Source organism: Macaca thibetana, chromosome 2 (assembly GCF_024542745.1).
Source record: "Macaca thibetana thibetana isolate TM-01 chromosome 2, ASM2454274v1, whole genome shotgun sequence".
In the NCBI taxonomy this organism is placed as follows: Eukaryota; Metazoa; Chordata; class Mammalia; order Primates; family Cercopithecidae; genus Macaca; species Macaca thibetana.
The window spans coordinates 89144397-89165433 of record NC_065579.1 but is presented as its reverse complement, the minus strand read 5'-3'; the positions used below and the strand labels follow the sequence as shown (position 1 = coordinate 89165433).

Here is a 21037-nt window from a genome sequence, read left to right as displayed (position 1 = left end):
TTATTGCTTTACACAGTGGTCCTAAATCAGATAAGAAAAAGAAGAATTACAAGTGAAAAATACATTATTACTGTCTTTTCTGTTTACCCATGTAGTTACTCTTTATCAGTGTTCTTTATTTCTTCATGTGAATTCAAGTTACTGTCTAGTGTCTTTTCATTACAGCCTGAAGTATTTCTTATAGGGCAAATATACCAACAACAACATCAGTTTTTCTTTATCTGGAAATGTGTTAATTTTGCCTTCATTTTCAAAGGATAGTTTTGTTCAATATAGAATTCTTGACTGACAGTTGTTTTCTTTCAGCACTTTGTATATGTCATTTCATGCCTTCTGACCTCTGTGGCTTCCGAAGAGAAATCATGTTAATCTTCTGGTAAATATTCTTTAAAAATATCATTATAGCCTGAGCACAGTGACTCACGCCTGTAATCCCAACACTTTGGGAGGCTGAGGCAGGCGGATCACCTGAGGTCAGGAGTTCAAGACCAGCCTGACCAACATGGAGAAACCCCGTCTTTACTAAAAATACAAAATTAGCTGGGCGTGGTGGCACATGCCTGTAATCCCAGCTACTGAGGAGGCTGAGGCAGGAGAATCACTTGAACCCGGGAGACGGAAGTTGCAGTGAGCCGAGATTGCACCATTGCACTCCAGCCTGGGCAACAAGAGCGAAACTCTGTCTCAAAAAAAAAAAAAAAAAAAAAAATCATTGTAAGTGGTGGCATAATATTCGATCATATAGCTATACAAGTATTTATTTAACCATTTCCCAATGGTGTTTTAAGTTTTATAAATGCTTATAAATAAATACACATATATGTCCTAAGTGCTCCTTTTCTGTATCCCTCTTACCATAACCTTCTGCACCCTGAGTGCAGATCTGAGTTTCTAGCAATAAGTAAAGAGGTAGAGATGGGCAGTGATAGAAAGAATGGTGATTGACTGTTAGGAAAACCTCATGTAAGAGAGACCTCACATATGTGAGGTGTTTTGGAACTGCTGAAATTACAATCTGGGCAAATGGCAGTCTGCATTTAAGTACCCTCTTCTCACCCTTGTACCTGTAAATGGCTAACAGATCCTTAGCCACTTTTAAATGGAATGGCCAAGAAAGGCAATGTCATGAAGGACTCAAGCTCACCTTCTTGTCTGGACTGAGATTACTGTCTGACTTTCTTTAAAAAAAAAAACAGCCTTTTTGAGATGTAATTTGCATACCATACAATTAAAGTGTACAATCCAATGGTATATGAGTATATTCTCAGAGTTGTGCAACCATTATCATAGTAAATTTTAGAACATTTTATCACCCCAAAAAGAAACCTTGTAACTTTTAGCGGTAATCCTCCATCACCTTCTCCTGCTATCCTAAACACCCACTAATCTACTTTCTGTCTCTATAGATTTGCCTATTCTGGATATTTCATATAAACAGAATCATACAATATGTGGTCTCCTGTGATTGACTTTGTTTTTAGCATGTTTTCAAGGTTCATCCACGTTGTAGCATGAATCAGTTCTTTATTAATATTGCTGAATAATATTCCATTGTATGGATGTACCACCTTTCATTTATCCACTAATCATTGATGAACATTTGGGCTGCTTCTACTTTTTTGGCTTTTATGAACCATGATGCCATGAAAATTTGTATACAAGATTTTTGTGGGCATATGTTTTCATTTCTCTTGGGCATATACCCATGAATGGATTTGATGGGTCATATGGTAACTTTGTGTTTAACATTTAAGGAACTGCCAGATTGTTTTCCAAAGTGTCTACTCTGTTTTATATTCCCCCTAGCAATGTATGAGGGTTCTGTATTCTCCATATCCTCTCCAACACCTGTTATTGTCTGTCATTTTTTTAAATAGCCGTCTTAGTTGGTATAAAGTGTTATCTTGTGGTTTTGATTTGAATTCCTCTGATGGCTAATGATATTGAGCATCTTTTCAAGTGCTTACTAGCCATTTGTAGCTCTTCTTTGGAGAAATGTCTATCCAGATCCTTTGCCCTTTTTGACTGGTTACTTGTCTTTTATTATTGATTTGTAAAGTTCTTTATATATTCCAGATAGAAATCCTATATCAGATATATAATTTGTAAGTATTCGCTCCCATTCTGTACGTTGTCTTTTCACTTTCTGTTGTTTCCTGATTCTTGCAGGACTCCAGAAAGTTGTTTCCAGAGAATATTATTTTTGTTGGCTGAGACAGGTCATAATACAGTCAGAGAATAAATGTGTAAGAAGCTAAAAATGTGTTTCAACATGAAGAGTTAGGGACAGCACAGCTCTGTTTATGCTGTTAATTAAAGAAAAGGATGTGCACTGATTTGCCCTGTAGAAATCTTGCTGAATTCAATGAAACTATGCTTTTGAGAATACAGGAAATCCAGGGAAATGCTTGCCTCAACTCTGAACATACCATCTCATTCTAATGGCCTTTATGCCTTCAATCTTTGATAGGCCCAAGTTGGCTTACCAGAAGTTACACTGGGACTTCTCCCTGGTGCAAGAGGAACCCAGCTTCTCCCCAGACTCATTGGAGTTCCTGCTGCACTTGACTTAATTACCTCAGGTCAGTATAGACCTTGGGAACAACTGTCTAGATTAGTGTGAAGAATTGGACTAGGATTTAGAAAAATTCTGGCTTGACTACCTACTTCCTATTGTGAAAGCATTCCTGGACTTCTTGGCCTGGTCAATTTTCTGATTTGTAATATGGAGAAATACCTTTCTGAGCTTCTCAGATGTTATCATGAAGATCAAATGTGAGAATCTTTTAAATGAAAGTGCATGTGAAGAGCAAATCAAATTTAGGATTTTATTTCAGTTCAAGTGACTATTCATAAACACTGGTGTTCACATAGAGTGCATTATATTCAGAACTAATTTAGAAATTGTAATATAGGCCGGGCGCGCTGGCTCATGCCTATAATCCCAGCACTTTGGGAGGCTGAGATGGGCAGATCACTTGAGGTCAGGAGTTGGAAACCAGCATGGTGAAACCTCATCTCTAATAAATACAAAAAGAATTACCCAGGAATGGCGGCAGGCACCTGTAATCCCAGCTACTTGGGAGACTGAGGCAGGAGAATCGCTTGAACCCAGGAGGCAGAGGTTGCAGTGAGCTGAGATCCCACCACTGCACTCCACTCTGGGCCACAGAGCAAGACTCCATCTAAAAAAAAATTGTAATATAAACGAGAAAATCATAATTTTCAAGGTATGTTTTCAAATTTTATATGAAAATGACTAAATTTTTCGTTTGCAAGTATTAAGATATTAGTTAGAAATGCAAGTTGTTCTTTTTATTTTCTTTTTTTTTTTTTGAGACGGAGTTTCATTCTTGTTGCCCAGGCTGGAGTGCAGTGGCATTATCTTGGCTCACGGCAACCTCTGCCTCCCGGGTTCAAGTGATTCTCCTGCCTCAGCCTCCTGAGTAGCTGGGATTACAGGCATGTGCCACCTTGCCCGACTAGTTTTGTACTTTTAGTAGAGACAGGTTTTCTCCATGTTGGTCAGGCTGGTCTCGAACTCCTGACCTCAGGTGATCCGCCCGCCTCAGCCTCCCAAGTGCTGGGATTACAGGCGTGAGTCACTGCACCCGGCCGGCTCAGTGCTTTTTAAGTTGTTCTTTTTCATAGAGAATGTGAACACTGCAACACTAGACAACACTTAGAGACCCTGGATTTACTATATATATATATGTGTGTGTGTGTGTGTGTGTGTGTGTGTGTGTGTGTGTGTATATATATTTTTTTTTTCTTTGAGATGGAGTCTCACTCTGTCGCCAGGCTGGAGTGCAGTGGTATGATCTCTGCTCACTGCACCCTCTGCCTCCTGGGTTCAAGTGATTCTCCTGCCTCAGATTTACCATATATTTGTTTGTAAGATGTGAATGAAACTTTCAGTTGAGGTAAGTTTAGAAGAAAGAATGTATACAACAATATACTTCAAACAGACATAACTAATAATAAGAATTTAGGTCAGTCATTTTACTTTTCTGTGCCTTATTTTCTTTATAAATATGCATAGGAATAGTACCTACCATGTGGTGGTGTGGTGAAAATTGGAAAAGTTAATATATACAGTGTCCTTAGGACAGTCTTCCACATGGTAATAACTCCATAATTGTTAGATATATATTATTATTACTTATTATTTATTTGAGATGGAGTTTTGCTCTTGTTGCCCAGGCTGGAGTGCAATGGAGCGATCTTGACTCACTGCAACATCCACCTCCCGAGTTCAAACAGTTCTCCTGCCTCAGCCTCCTGAGTAGCTGAAATTACAGGCATGCGCCTCCACATCTGGCTAATTTTTGTATTTTTAGTAGAGACAGGGTTTCACCATGTTGGCCAGGCTGGTCTTGAACTCCTGACCTCAGATGATCCACCTGCCTCAGCCTCCCAAAGTGCTGGGATTGCAGGCGTGAGCCACCGCACCTGGCCTGGAGAATCTGCTTTCAAGATGACCCAGTCACATGGATGACTGGATGGTGTTGACCTTGGCAGGAGGCTTCCTTTCCTATGTACGGGGACCTCTCCATAGAGCTTCCTGAGTATTCGCACAACGTGACAGCTCGCTTCCTCTAGAATAAGTGACCTAAGAGAGAAAGCAAGGCAAAAGCCATAGTGTCTTTTATGACCTAGCATTAGAGTCATATGCCATCTTTTCTAAACTCTCCTATTGGCTATGCAGGTCTTCTCTATTCAATATGGGAGGAAACTTGAATACCAAGAGGTTAGACTTGCTGGGGGTCACTCTGGAGACTATCCACCACAACTGAATACACACACATATGCCTACCTATTATATAATTTATATATATATATATATATAAAATCAGGTGGAGATAAGTGCTAAGAAAACACAAAACAGGAAGGGGGAGATATAAAATGTTAGGAATGGGAGGTGAATTAATATTTTAGGTAGGATAGCTAGAAAAGCCTTCTCTACAAAATGACACCTGAATAAAGATCTGAAGAAGATAAGGAAGCTTGTTATGCCAATATCTGGAGGAAGGAATCCCACATAGAGAAAATAGCAAGTACAAAGCCCTGAGGCAGGGACATGCTTAGAATGTTCAAAGAACAGCAAGAAGGTCAATGGTCAATGTAGCTGGAATGAAATGAGTCAGGGGAAAAGTACTAGGGGATGAAGCCATATCTTATTGGGCTTGGTAGGTTATAGAAAGAACTTTGACTTTTCTTGTGACTGAAGAAGAAAGGCATTGGAGTGTTTCAAGCAGAGGAGTAACATGCTCTCACTTAGGTTTTTTTTTAAAAAAATCACTCTGACTGTTGAAAATAAACTAATTGGAGACAAGGACAAAAACAGGAAGACTGAGGGCTGCTATCATAATCCAAGGGAGAGAGATGGGGGCATGGATCTGAGTGGTAGCAATGTAACTCGTAAGATATGGTCAGATTCTGGAGATATTTTGAAGGTAGAGCCAATAGGATTTTGTGACAGAGCAGATACGAGATGTGAGAGAAAGAGGAGAGTCAAGGATGATCTAATGGCTGGAGTGAGTTACTGGAAGGATGGTGCCATCACTAAGACTGGGATTTCTGCTGATGGAACAGGTTTTATGGAAGTATCACAAGAGCTTCATTTGGGACATGTTAAGTTTGATAGGCATGTTACACATCCAAGTAGAGATGTCAAATAGACAATCGGATAGACGGGCCTGGGGTTTAGCAGAGAGAGGTCTTCTGAACTCCTCTAAGCCTCTGTTTTCTCATCAGTAAACAACCACATGGTTGTTTTAAGGAATAATGAAATAACATGACATGCTTCTGATATAGTGCCTGTTAAACAGACCATATTTCATAAATGGTATCCAAATGGCCCCCAAAGATGTCCACATCTTAATTCGCAGAACCCGTGAATATATTATGTTACATTCAAAAAAGTCTTTGTACGTGTGATTACATTAAAGATCTTGAGAGGGAGATTACCCTGGACTGTCTAGCTCAGCCCATTTTATCACAAGCATCCTTATAACAGGGAAGCAGGAGGTCAGAGAAGAGAGAAGACGCTATGTGCTGGCTTTGAAGACGGGGGGAGAGGTCACAAGCCAAGTAATGTAGGCAGTTCTAGAACCTGGAAAAGACAAGGAAAACATTCTTTCTTACAGCATCCAGAAGGAACACCTTCTGCTGACCTAGACTTTTGACATCTTAAACTATAAGATAGTAAATGTGTGTTTTAAGCCTCTAAGTTTGTGGTAATTTGTTACAGCAGTAATATGCTACTAATATGAAAGCTGTTAGTAATCACGATATTCACAATCCTGCTTTGGTTTGGAAAATATTTTTTTCTTTTTCTCTTTTCTTTTTTTTTTTTTTTTTTTTTGGTGACAGGGTCTCATTCTGTCTCCCACGCTGGAGTGCAGTGGCATGATCTCAGCTTACTGCAACCTCCACCTCCCGGGTTCAAGTGATTCTCCTGCCTCAGCCTCCCTAGTAACTGGGATTACAGGCACGTGCCACCACTCCCAGCTAATTTTTTGTATTTTTAGTAGAGACAAGGTTTCACCATGTTGACCAGGCTGGTCCCGAACTACTAACCTCAGGTGAGCCACCCGCCTCGACCTCCCAAAATGCTGGGATTACAGGTGTGAGTCACTGTGCCCGGCTGAAAATTTTGTTTTTCTAAGAAAGGATGTTAAAGAAAAAGATTAAATTGTGAAAGTTGAAGATTCCCTACTGATGTGAATGAGGGAAAAAAGTGCCAACTTTGTAGGCACTGTTCCCATAGGAAATTAATAAGTAAATAGATTTAGGTGGCTAACCCTTTCTGATCTTCTGAAATCCGTGAGAGAGGTAATTCTGGAAAGTAGAGTGATTACAACAGCAACCTTCTCCACAATTTCCTTAAAATGCCATCTGAAAATGAAGGAATCTTTAGCATTAACCCCAGAGGATATGCCTGATCATATTGCAGTTCATTCCCTGATGTTCTCTGTCCAATCAGCTGACAGGACTACAGTGTCCTGCTCCTCTTTCTGTTTTATTTTCTAGGCGCTGTCCTCTTTGTTCACAGAAAAGCATAGAAAGCTCTGCTGTATTCTCATAAAGCTTGGCCCCAGCCCTGATGAGTTACTCTATACTCATTCACAGGACAGGCTTTGAGCTCTAGACTTTGGTGGGATACCTCTGACTACCTAGAATACTTGAGCGGGGAAGAGGAATTGGGAGTAACATCTTTATCCTGCTTGCCTTTTAGCTGTAGGTCCAGGTGGGTTTTCTCTGTATTTTTTTTAGTACTAGCACCTCAAGGCTCTCAGGCAGAAATAATTAATATCAGCAAATATTGTTAAAAGAAACAGACACACAAAAATTCTTAAAACTAAAACAACTGCAACCCTAAAACCTACGAAAATATTTTATGACTTAAAAAAATGAAATGTAAATGTGAATCTACTTAAGCGTTAAAGAAAACAAAAAAGTTTAGAAAACTCACATTATTCTAAATTAGAAAAGAAAATAATTTATTAAATAAGAACACCATATTTAAAATCAAAACCTTAGCCAAAATAATTTCTTTTTGAAGTAATAAAAAGATGTGATAGGATAGATTACAAAATCAACAACATAGAGGATAAAAAGAGACACATCTAGAGAATTCAGAAGAATTTAGCAAAAAGATAAATAAAATGTAAATAAAGATAGCAGACATGGAAGATATACAACAGAGGTCTCTGCTTTGAATAATAAGTGCTCCCAAAGCACAAGGCAAAATGAAAGCAATAACCAAAAGAAAAAAATAGAAGAAATTCTTCAGACATTGAATAGCATCAGAGATTGTACTTTAACTAGCATGCCATTTTCTTGGAAAAACTGATGAGGAGATAATTCTTTGATATGTCTTGGTAAAGATTTTAAACATCCAGAAAATGGAATCCTGCAAGCTTCCAAAGGATAAAAACAAAACAAAAGGTTACTTTCAAAGGAACTAAAATTATACCAGCCACAAGTAAATGCTATGGAACATTCACATACTAGGATGCTATGTAATATTTATGAAGAATGATTATCTAAATCGCAAGATTCTTAAAGTGTGGTCCAGGGACTCTTGGGTATGGCCTAAGACCTTTACAGGGTCCTTGAGATCAGATCTATTTTCATAATAATAAGACATTACTTGCCTTTCTCACAAATGTGTAGTGGAATTTTCCAGAGACTGTAATATGCTGTGTGATATCACAACAGATTGAATGCAGAAGCAATAGGAGAATAAGAATGCAGCTGTCTTCTGTTAAATCAGACAGTAAATAACTGTGCAAAAATTTAAAACAATTATACTCTTCTCACTAATTTTTAAATTTTTATATAATTATTGTTGCATAAAAACATGTATGCTAACATGCAGTGAGTTTATTATTTTAAAATGAACTAATAAAGAAACATTTTTAAAGCTTGCAGTGATTTTTGTTTTTGTTTTTGTTTTTGTTTTTTTTGAGATGGTATCTCCCACTGTCGCCTAGGCTGGAGTGCAATGGCACGATCTCGGCTCACTGCATCCTCCGCCTCCCAGGTTCAAGCAATTATCCTGCTTCAGCCTCCAAAGTAGCTGGGACTACAGGCTTGTGCCACACCGAGCTAATTTTTGTATTTTTAGTAGAAACGGGGGGCGGGGTCACCATGTTGGCCAGGCTGGTCTCAAACTCCTGACCTCAGGTGATCCGCCAGCCTTGGCCTCCCAAAGTGCTGGGATTACAGGTGTGAGCCACAGCATCTAGCCTTGTAATTTCAACACCCAGACAAAAGCTTGCAGTTTTAATTTCTAATACAGGAAATATTGATAGATATAACCTATATAAACAAAAGCTTTTTGGAGTTCTCCATAATTTTTAAGAGGGCAAAGGGGTCCTAAGACCCCTTCGAGAACTGCCAGTAGAAATCCACATCTTTTGACATAGAAACCATAATATAAAATTGTGCATACATTAGCCAAATTAGAAAATAATGTGAGGCCGGCCAGGCACCATGGCTCACGCTTGTAATCCCAGCACTTTGGGAGGCCAAGGCGGGTGGATCACCTGAGGTCGGGAGTTTGATAACAGCCTGGTCAACATGGTAAAACCCCATCTCCATTAAAAATACAAAAAAGTAGCCGGGAGTGGTGGCATGCACCTGTAGTACCAGCTACTCGGGAGGCTGAGGCAGGAGAATCACTTGAACCTGGGAGGCAGAGGTTGCAGTGAGCCGAGATTGTACCATCGCACTCCAGCCTGGGTGACAGTGAGACTCCGTCTCAAAAGAAAAAGAAAAAAACAAAAGAAAAGAAAATATTGTGAGGCTATATGCATTAAAAATGGCTTTTATCTTTTAAATGGGGGGATGATTTTATAAATCTGTAGTGTAGCGTATAAAAGGAGAGAAAGTCCAGAAATATGACATTTATTTCCTTCAATAAATCAAGTAGATATTGTTTTAATTTACAATGGTATAATAAGTACAGTTTAAAGAATGTGAACTATTTTAAGTATTTAATGTCAAATTCATAAAAGGATGCTTAGGATCTAACATACTTCAGAAATTCAAAGCACATGAGACAATTTATTGTGCAAAAGATATAATAGGAAGCAAAGAAGCCTAAAATATAGGAGGAAATCATAATAGTGTGAAATGAGTCTGTAAATTTGAGGGTTTACAGAAACTTAAAGCATGTGGGGGAATACTGAATAATTTTGTGGCCCTATTTGCAGTATTGCCTGAAACCAAGATTATTGGAAGAAATCAGGAAAACTGGCTTTGACAAAAAGAAATAAAACGAACTAGGATTGGCCTTTTCCCAAAGCACTGCTTAAAGAAATATCACTATTTTTAACATGCAGAAAAGAGGTGGAAACAGTAAGAATATGATGGGGTTTTGATTTGCATAGAAAAGGTCACAGTGAATTAGAAGAGAGCTAACATTAGAATTATACACCTGTCTTTTTGAGTAGTCTGCACAATTTTAGGAAAACCTGAATATGACATTTGGAAAGAGTTCCATGTGGAAAAAAATTTTAAAGGTTAGGAAAGAAGCTATCAAGAAAATTGGAGAAAATTGAGATTACTTAGGTTGGAGAAGAGAACTCTCAGCCTCAGTTCCCTTAGGGCACACAGGGTTCTTATCAGAGCACATTGGACAGTGGTTGTCATCTACACTTACGGTGTCATAAGGAAAAACAAATTTAAATTACAGCCTAAGAATCTGAATTGGATATACAGAGCCATGTCTTTAGATCCTTAGTTCTTCGAAACAGGATAAAAGTCCAGCTACGCATCATTTAACAACGAGATATATTCTGAGAAATGATCATTACATGAGTTTGTTGTTATGTGACCATCATGGTTTACTTACACAAACCTAGATGGTATAGCCTACTACACACCTAGGCTATATGGTGTAGCCTATTGTTCCTAGGCTACAAACCTATACAGCATGTTACTTTACTGAATACTGTAGACATTTGTAACATAATGGAAAGTCTTTGTGTATCTAAACACATCTAAACATAGAAGAGGTACAGTAAAAATATGATATTGTAATCATATGGGACCACCATCATGTATGTGTTGTTGACAGAAATGTTATTATATGGTATATGACTGTACTTGGAATCCCATTGACTCTGTTAGAATAGTAGTGATACTCTTCCAATTTTGTGAAATCCAAGCCAGAAGAAATCATTACAGCTAAAGAAATTTGTAGTCCATCTGGGAGTAGCTCACATCCTCCCTGCTTAGTTGACCTCAAAATCCTTTTGTAATAGTATCCAGGTTTCCATGTTCCATTTTGTGTTTGCTTGGTTCCCTTAACCTGGGTAGGCTGTTCACCCTCTACTTACCAAAGTGATTTTATACACAGGATACTTGACCCCGGAAACTACTTATGTACTTCCTACCCTACTCCTTACTCCAGGAGGAGGTCTGAAAGCCTGTTTTCAGAAATACTTCCAGAAAACTGTCCAAATACTGCTTTTCAAAGAGACACCTACCAAAACAAAAAAAAAATCACCGGACTTTCTATCCAATCAAGAAAACTCATTTGTAGTTCTCTGAAGCACTAATAAGAACCAGGAATGTAAGGTTTGTCTCCGATGGCATCCACCAACACTGTAAGTGCAGTGAAGACTGTGGAACTGTTGCCACCAAGACAGATTTGATGGTTGCTTTTCAGAAGGCAAGATGGTACTGGCAAGAAAGCAAGCGGTGTATCACTATCTCCTTCCTTCTGACCCTGGGATAGGGGATGCTGATGTCCCCTACCTCATACTCAGAATATGCGGATCAAATTGCATATTTACAATGGGTGAAGAACTGTCAAGGCAAATTTAGGAACGGCGCAAACCTTCATCAAACTTCTATATCCCCTATTGCTGACATTCTGTACTGGAGGATGCCAATGGTATGACTGGATGCTAAGTGTACCAGCACCACCACTGCCAGACACTAGATGTTGGCAGCTGTAAAATGAGGTTTAACCTGTTGCTGCTGCTTAGTGTCACTAACTGCAAGCTAAAAACCCTCAACAGAGCACTCAGTTCACTAACTGGGGTCATGGGCCACACTCCAGCTGCCACAGTCAGATTGTCAATTGTCTAATCATCTGTGTCCTTTTCAGCTTCTGTAGTAGGAAGCAGGGCTTCAAAGCCTACACAATAGCCATTCCACAAACTAAGGGAAGAGTTGAGATGCTGGGTAGCCAAAAACTGGCAGAAGTCCATCCCATTTGTCCTATGTAATTTTAATTATACCTTATAGAATGTCAACTTATTTTTTTTTTCTCATTGAGCTAACTATATTTATGTCTGGGAACTATCTTTTTTTATTTTTTCTCTCTTTTTTATTGTTTTTATTTTTGTTTTTGTTTTTGGAGATGGAGTCTAGCTCTGTTGCCCAGGCTAGAGTGCAGTGGTGTGATCTCAGCCCACTGTAATCTCCACCTCCTGGGTTCAAGCGATTCTCCTGCCTTAGCCTCCTGAGTAGCTGGGATTACAGGTGCCCACCACCATGCCCAGCTAATTTTTGTATTTTTAGTAGAGACAGGGTTTCACCATGTTGGCCAGGCTGGTCTCGAACTCCTGACCTCAGTTGATCTGCCCACCTCAGCCTCCCAAAGTGCTGGGATTACAGGCATGAACCACCGTGCCTGGTCTTTCTTTTTTTTTTTTTTTTTTTTTTTTAAACCAACCACAGCCAGTGGTATATGCTAGGGATAGGATAGATACTATATGTTACTCTGCTGCTACTACTTCTATTATTATTATCGAAAACTAAACATCTCACTTTTCTATAGAGTTCTATAGAGATTTGTAGTTCATAAAGTACTTCTGTAGAGAGTTATAGAATATAAAGAGAATCTATTATTCTCACTTAATACTCAGAATTACTGAGATAAGCATAATTATTGCCATTTGCTGATGAGGAAATTGTGGTCCTGGTGCAGTTCTTCATGATCACACAAATAGTGGAAACTAGAGCTGGAGCTTGAATCCAAGTTTCCTGGTTACCTTGGTGGTGATCTTTCTACTCTATCAGTCAATGTGGTTCTTACTTACCTTATTCAATAGTAGATATTTATATCCAGACAGACAGCCTTTCCTACTAGAGAGAGTAATGCTTTTGCTTTAATCTTACATTGTTCTTTGATTGTTTTGTTGTTGTTGTTTATTTCAGGAAGACATATTTTAGCAGGTGAAGCACTCAAGCTGGGCATTCTAGATAAAGTTGTGAACTCAGACCCGGTTGAAGAAGCAATCAGATTTGCTCAGACAGTTTCAGGTAAGAAAATAATAAAAATAGCCAAAGACTATAAACAAGATACATGTTCATTTAAATAAGGAACTCCTAAATATCTTATGATACATCCATGTGATGAAATATGATACTGCTTAAAAATGAATGAGAAACTGTTTGTACTGATATGGTATGAAGCCCATGATACATTATTAAGTGAAAAAAGCATTATTGTATATAGTGGTTTACCATTGGTATAACAAAAAGGAGGGGTGGGATAGAACATAGGGAAAATGTATATATCTAACTGTTGATGCATAAAACATTTCTGAAGAGATTCACAAGAAATGTTTAATGGCTGCCTCTGGGAAGAGGGCTGGTCAGCCAGCAGAAGCTACTGGAAGGAGACTCTTCACTGTTTACCTTGCTGTAGCTTTTTAAATTTTTTATCACATGAATGTTTTTCCTATTAAAAAAGAGGGACTCCTCCATAACTCATTATATGAGGTCAGCATCATCCTGATACCAAAACCTGCCAGAGATACAACAAAAAAACAAAACTTCAGGCCAATATCCCTGATGAACATTAATGCAAAAATTCTCAACAAAATACTGGCAAACTAGGCCAGGCACAGTGGCTCACACCTGTAATCCCTTGGGAGGCCGAGGCGGGTGGATCACTTGAGTTCAGGAGTTCGAGACCAGCCTGGCCAACATGGTGAAACCCTGTCTCTACTAAAAATACAAAAATTAGCTGGGCATGGTGGTGCACACCCTGTAATCCCAGGTACTTGGGAGACTGAGGCACGAGAATTGCTTGAACCCAAGAGGCAGAGATTGCAGTAAGCTGAGATTGTGCATCCAGCCTGGGTGACAGAGTAAGACTCCATCTCAATTAAAAAAATATATATATATTTACTGGCAAAATGAATCCAGCATCACATCAAACAGCTTATCCACCACGATCAAGTTGGCTTCATCCCCGGGATGCAAGGCTGGTTCAACATACACAAATCAATAAACATAATTTATCACATAAACAGAACTTGACAAAAACCACATGATTATCTCAATAGATGCAGAAAAGGACTTTGATAAAATTCAACATCCCTTCATGTTAAAAACGCTCAATAAACTAGGTGTTGAGGGAACACACCTCAAAATAATAAGAGCCATTTAAGACAAACCCACAGGCAATATTATACTGAGTGGGAAAAAGCCAGAAGCATTCCCTTTGAAAACTGGCACAAGAGAAGGATGCCCTCTCTCACCACTCCTATTCAACATAGTATTGGAAGTTCTGGCCAGGGCAATCAGGCAAGAGAAAGAAATAAAAGGGTATTCAAGGGCTGGGCGCAGTGGCTCCTGCCTGTAATCCCAGTACTTTGGGAGGCTAAGGTGAAGTCAAGAGTTCAAGACCAGCCTGGCCAACATGGTAAAAACCTGTCTCTACTAAAAATACAGAAATTAGCCAGGCATGGTGGCAGGTGCCTGTAATCCTAGCTACTTGGGAGGCTGAAGCAGGAGAATTGCTTGAACTTGGGAAGCAGAGATTGCAGTCAGCCGAGATCACACCACTGCACTCCAGCCTGGTTGACAGAGCGAGACTTCTTCTCAAAGAGAAAAGGTATTCAAATAGGAAGAGGGGAAGTCATACTGTCTCTATTTGCAGATGACATGATCCTATATCTAGAAAACCCCATCTTCTGAGCCCAAAAGTTTCTTAAGCTGATAAGCAACTTCAGCAAAGTCTGAGGATACAAAATCAATGTGCAAACATCACAAGCATTCCTATATACTAATAGTAGACAAGCAGAGAGCCAAATCATGAATGAACTCCCATTCACGATTGCTACAAAGAGAATAAAATACCTAGGAATACAGCTAACAAGGGAAGTGAAGGACGTCTTCAAGGAGAACTACAAACCACTGCTAAAGGAAATCGGAGAGGGCACAAACAAATGGAAAAACATTCCATACTCGTGGACAGGAAGAATCAATATTGTGAAAATGGTCATACTGCCCAAAGTAATATATAAATTCAATGCTATTCCCATTAAATTACCATTGACATTTTTCACAGAATTAGAGAAAAAAAAAAAAAAAAAACTACTTTAAAATTCGTATGGAATCCAAAAAGAGCCCATATAGCCAAGATAATCCTAAGCGAAAAGAACAAAGCTGGAGGCATCACACTACCAACTTCAAACTATACAACAAGGCTATCGTAGCCAAAACAACATAGTACTGTACAAAAACAGAAACATAGACCAATGAAACAGAATAGAGAACTCAGAAATAAGTCCGCACATCTGCAACCATCTGATCTTCAACAAACCTGACAAAAACAAGCAATGGAGAAAGGATTCCCTATTTAATGAATGGTGCTGGGAGAACTGGCTAGCCATATGCAGAAAATTGAAACTGGACCCTTTCCTAACATCTTATACAAAAATTAACTCAAGATGGATTAAAGACTTAAGTATAAAACTCAAAACTGTAAAAACCCTAGAAGAAAATCTAGGCAATACCATTCGGGACACAGGTATGGGCAAAGATTTCATGATTAAAACATCAAAAGCAACTGCAACGAAAGCTAAAATTAACAAATGGGATCTAATTAAACTGAAGAACTTCTGCACAGCAAAAGAAACTATCATCAGAGTGAACAGACTGCCTACAGAATGGGAGAAAATGTTTGCAATCTATCCATCTGAAAAAGGTCTAATATCCAGAATCTACAAGGACCTTAAACAAATTTACAAGAAGAAAACAAACAACCCCATTAAAGAGTGAGCAAAGGACATGAACAGACACTTCTCAAAAGAAGACATTTATGCAGCCAACAAATGTGAAAAACAGCTCAACATCACTGATCGTTAGAGAAATACAAATTTAAACCACAATGAGATACCATCTCATGCTGATTATTAAATGGTGATTATTAAAGTCATGAAACAACAGATAGATGCTGGTGAGGCTGTGGAGAAATAGGATTGCTTTTACACTGTTGGTGGGAATATAAATTAGTTCAACCATTGTGGACGAACAGTGTGGCAATTCACCAAAGACCTAGAACCAGAAATACCATTTGACACAGCAATCCCATTACTGGGTATATACCGAAAGGGATATAAATCATTGTATATTATAAAGATACATGCATGTGTACATTCCAGCACTATTCACAATAGCAAAGACATGGAATCAACCCAAATGCCCATCAATGATAGACTGGATAAAGAAAATGTGGTACATATACACCATGGAATACTATGTAGCCATAAAAAGGAGTGAGATCATGTCCTTTACAGGGACGTAGATGGAGCTGGAAGACATCATCCTTAGTAAACTAATGCAGGAACAGAAAACGAGATACCGCATCCTCTCACTTATAAGTGGGAGCTGAGCAATGAGAACGCATGGACGCAGGGAGGGGAACAACACACACTGGGGGTTGTCGGCAGAGGGGGAGGGGGAGGGAGAGCATCACGATAAATACCTAATGGATGCTGGGCTTAATATCTAGGTGATGGGTTGATAGGTGCAGCAAATTGCCATGGCACACGTAAATTTACCTATGTAACAAAACTGCACATTCTGCACAGGTATCCCGGAACATAAAATAAAATTTAAAAAAGACATTAAAACGACCAGCCAGACAAACACTTCAGTAGATTGAAGATAGGCTGTGCTAGTCTGTTGTATTGCTATAAAGAAAATCCTGGCCGGGCGCAGTGGCTCACGCCTGTAATCCCAGCACTTTGGGAGGCCGAGGCGGGCGGATCACGAGGTTAGGAGATTGAGACCATCCTGGCTAACACGGTGAAACCCCGTCTCTACTAAAAAATACAAAAAATTAACCAGGCGTGGTGCCGGGCGCCTGTAGTCCCAGCTACTCGGAGGCTGAGGCAGGAGAACGACGGGAACCCGGTAGACGGAGCTTGCAGTGAGCTGAGATCGCACCACTGCACTCCAGCCTGGGCGACAGAGCGAGACTTCGTCTCAAAAAAAAAAAAAAAAATCCTGAGGCTGGGTAATTTATAAAGAAAAAAGGTTTAATTGGCTTCAGTTCTGCAGGGTGTACAGGCATGGTACCAGCATCTGCTCAGCTCCTGGTGAGGTCTCAGAGCTTTTACCCATGGTTGAAGGTGAAGCAGCAATAGACACGTCATATGGCAACAGAGCAAGAGAGAGAAGTGTGGAGGTCCCAACCTCTTTTTTTTTGTTTTTTTTTTTGAGACGGAGTCCTGCTGTGTTGCCCAGGCTGGAATGCAGTGGCGTGATCTTGGCTCACCACAACCTCTGCCTCCTGGGTTCAAGTGATTCTCCTGCCTCAGCAGCCCGAGTAGCTAGGACTACAGACGCACACCACCATGCCGGTTAATTTTTGTATTTTTAGTAGAGACGAGGTTTCACCATGTTGGCCAGACTGATCTCAACTCCTGACCTCGTGTTCTGCCCATCTCGGCCTTCCAAAGTGCTGGGATTGCAGGCATGAGCCACCATGCCCGGCCTCAAACTCTTAAACAAGCTGATCCCTCATCAACTGAGTGAAAACTCCCTTATCACCAAGGGGATGGTACTAAACCGTTCCTGAGGGATCAGCTTCCATGACCCAATAACCTCCCACCAGGCTCCCACCTCAAACAGTGGGGATCACATTTTAACATGAGATTTGGAGGGGACACCCATTCAAACCATATCACAGGCTCTGTAATTTACTGCAGCAAAGCTGTGGACCTTGAGAACTTCTGTCTCTGCAAACTGAATTATGTCCTTCTCTCAGTGATTTCTTACTTTATGGACTTGGGATGTTCCTTTCAGAGTTCTTTCAGTGGCACTCCTAGAGTTTTTTGTTTGTTTGTTTGTTTTTAAACAGTTTATTTTCAGTCTATGGAGGTTGTCAGCTTTAAATGAGCAAGAAGGAGAGGGTAAAAATGGCCGGAAAAAATAATTGGGAAGAGTATTGGGTCACAGGCGGAACAGAGTGCTGATCTCCCGCTTGGTGGCAGGCGATGGCCCAGTGTCATTCAAAGGCATTCTTTTGAAGGAGTCATTCTTTTGTTGACCCTGGCAGAGACCAAACACTTTCCTGAAATAATCTTTCTTTCTTGTGGCTCTAGCCAGTTACTGTTTCACTGTGAAAGTAAAAGCTTGAACTGGAGAGGTGAGGAACAATGGGGAGAAAATAATGGAGGCCCCTAAAGAGAATCAGCAAGTCCTTGCCCAAATAGAAATAAATTTCCTACTGTTTTTCTCTGCCTTTCAGGCAACCTTCACTGTATTTTCATCACTGTGCTTCCCAAGGGGGCTTGTTGTTTTGTTAGAAGTCACTTGATAGACACACAGCAAAGGCTATTTGCATTTGGAGGTCCCTAAATGATTCTTTGGTTTGCTAAAGATAGACCCATGTCTGTCATTCACATCTGTAGTTTTAGTTTGTAAAGGTCTCAATTTAAACAGGAAGTTCTTTTCCTTAAGTGATTTCCCTAGATTCTGATTTGAGAATTAAGTTACTTCAAGAAATAGATGAGGTTGATGATCTAGGAGACCTGGATTCAAGTCTCAACCTTAGCTACATTTATAAAATGGTCTGATTACACTTTATTTTATTGACAATTTTAAATTAATTTTAAACATTAAATTAAACATTTTTACTTTATAAAACTTACCAAGTAGTGTTTAATCTTAATGACATTACACAGTTTGTCCACTTGGTGGCATCCAAATATTGAGGCACCATTTGCTTTAAACCTGTAATTCGCCTTTTAACACTTCAGGGCTTTAGACAATTATGTATTACTATTTTAAATTATAATCATGAAGACCATGTAGAAAAATGTAAAATTGTGATATAAAAATGTTTAGAATATAAATGTACATGTATTTGCAATTATATAGTATATAGTCATGTATAGAGTAATGATCATCATGATCTAGAGTATGTATGGTCACAGATACAAATGGAAAGGAAATAAGCAAAAATGAAAATGTTAGTTTTTCTCCAAAATTTCTTAAGTGATTTTTGCTTTTGTTTTGTTTTATTCCCCGGCTTAGGATAAGTTAGTTTTCTCAAACATTTCTAAATTGTTTTTGGTTTTGTTTTTATTTTTTCCAGCTTTATTGAGGTGTAATTTCTACAAATAAAATTCATGCATTTTAAGGGGGGAGTTTGGTGAATTTTGGTAATTGTTTACAGTTATGTAACCATTGCCACAATCAAAATATAGTTCTATCACCCTCAAAAGGATTCTCATACCCCTTTCCCATAAATCCTTTTTTCTTCCCCTTGGCCACAGGCAACCAGTGACCTACTTTCTGTCATAGTTTTACAGTTTTTTTAGAATTTCATATGGATGAAATCATGCAATAGTATATAGTTTTCTGTGGCTGGCTTTATTTTGCATAATGTTTTTGAGAGCCATTCCTATTGTTGCATGCATTAATATTTTCTTCCTTTTAATTGACTTGTGTTCCACAGTGTGGGTAAACCACAATTTGTTTATCCATTATCAGTTGATGGACATTTAGGTTGTTTCCACTTTGGTCCTACACAAGTCTTTGTAGACATAGTTTTTCCTTTTTCTTGGGTAAATACCTGAGAATAGTGTTGCTGGGTTGTAAAGTAAGTATACGCTTAACTCTTAAATGCTTTTTAAAATTTATTAACAAAAAAAAGTGATTTAAAAAACACTAATTTTTGCCAAACAGATCAGAACAGATGGGAAAAAATACAGTGAGATTGAGTTTAAATAAGCTCTCATTAGAATGCTTGTAATACATCCTATCTAGAAGGCAATTGGACAAATCACATATAGAGGCTTAAAATTACTCATACCTTTTGACTTAGTTTTTCTATTCTTAGGAATTTACCATAGAGAAATAATCACATAAATACACAAAGATTTGTATATAGTAATGCTCACTAAAGCTTTTCGATTATCATAAAATATTGGAAAGTCAAATATTTAGTTTTGGGAAATTAATTATGTAAAAACGATAATTTCAATGAACTAACTTCATTCAGCTATTACAACTTCCATTTTTAAAGAAAGTTGAAGAACTTGGAAAATCGCCTACATATAGTATTAAGAAGAAAACAGCCAGATAGAACATTTTACAAGTGTGTGCGTGTGTTCTTATACATATTTGTGTAAGGAAAAAACTATAAGGCGATGTAACAAATTTTCAGTAGTGGTTGTACTTGGGTAGTAGGTAATCTAGACTCTTGACTTGAAAAAAAATGATCTTTTCCTAATATCTGAGTCATTAAATTTACCCCCCCAAAAAAAGGGATGCCTTTGGGAGGCCAGTGTGGAAAGGATGCATTCTGTTAGAGAAAGGGGCTCGGGACTCGAGGTCAGGAGGGACAGAGCTCTCAGCCTTAGCTACTTGGACCTTAACAAATCACCTTTGGGGCTTTATTTTATGTATTGATAAAAGAAAGGGTTCAACAAAATTAGTTGGTTTCAAATCATGTTCTGAGACCTCACAGGCTACAGTGGTTGGGTGCCTAGTTATTTGTCCTTGCCACAACTGAAGCAAGGTTTTGGGGTGTAATGTCTGTTTTGGGGTTCAGTGATTAGAATCCTATGGAAACCCTAGGACTCTTACTGTTTTTCCTTTTTTAAATGAGTTCCACTGTTTGAAATCCTATGATTTCTTGGTGCTGCTTTGTAATAGACAAACGCTAGAGATCAAGGTAGAGAAAAGGACAGATCAACCAAGGATTAACTCAGAATCTTATCTACATTTGCCATTTATTCTCTTACCAACTTTGTAGTTTAATGAGGCCTATTTATTTTGCCTTTCATTTTCATTTGAGGCCTTGTGCCTATCTTTTCTTTTTGTGCTTCCCCACTTTCCTCTTTTTTCTCTTTATTTTTCTTTTTCTTTTTTTTTTTTTGGAGATGGAGTTTCACTCTTGTTGCGCAGGCTGGAGTGCAATGACATGACCTCGGCTCACTGCAACCTCCGCCTCTCAGGTTCAAGCGATTCTCCTGCCTCAACCTCTGGAGTAGCTGGGATTACAGGCATGCGCAACCACACCCAGCTAATTTTTGTAATTTTAGTAGAGTCGGGGTTTCACCACGTTGGCCAGGTTGGTCTCAAACTCCTGACCTCAGGTGATCCACCCCCTCTGCCTCCCAAAGTGCTGGGATTACAGCTGTAAGCCACCACACCCAGCCTCTTTGTTTTAAATATAGTTGTTAGTGTGTGGTCATTTAGCAGAACAAAATTGATGGATTAACTTGAAGGAAAGTTTCCACAAAAATTCAATATGTTAATT

The 21037-nt window shown here is 38.9% G+C and overlaps 1 protein-coding gene across 1 annotated transcript in view; it reads left to right on the top strand.

Annotated features, from left to right (window-relative positions):
• The window catches only part of EHHADH (enoyl-CoA hydratase and 3-hydroxyacyl CoA dehydrogenase), a 70716-nt gene that overhangs the window by 26997 nt on the left and 22682 nt on the right, over positions 1-21037 (top strand). The window contains exons 4-5 of the mRNA XM_050780245.1: positions 2471-2582; positions 12685-12789. Of these exons, the coding sequence (XP_050636202.1) occupies positions 2471-2582; positions 12685-12789 (217 nt within the window). The remainder of the gene's footprint in view (positions 1-2470; positions 2583-12684; positions 12790-21037) is intronic.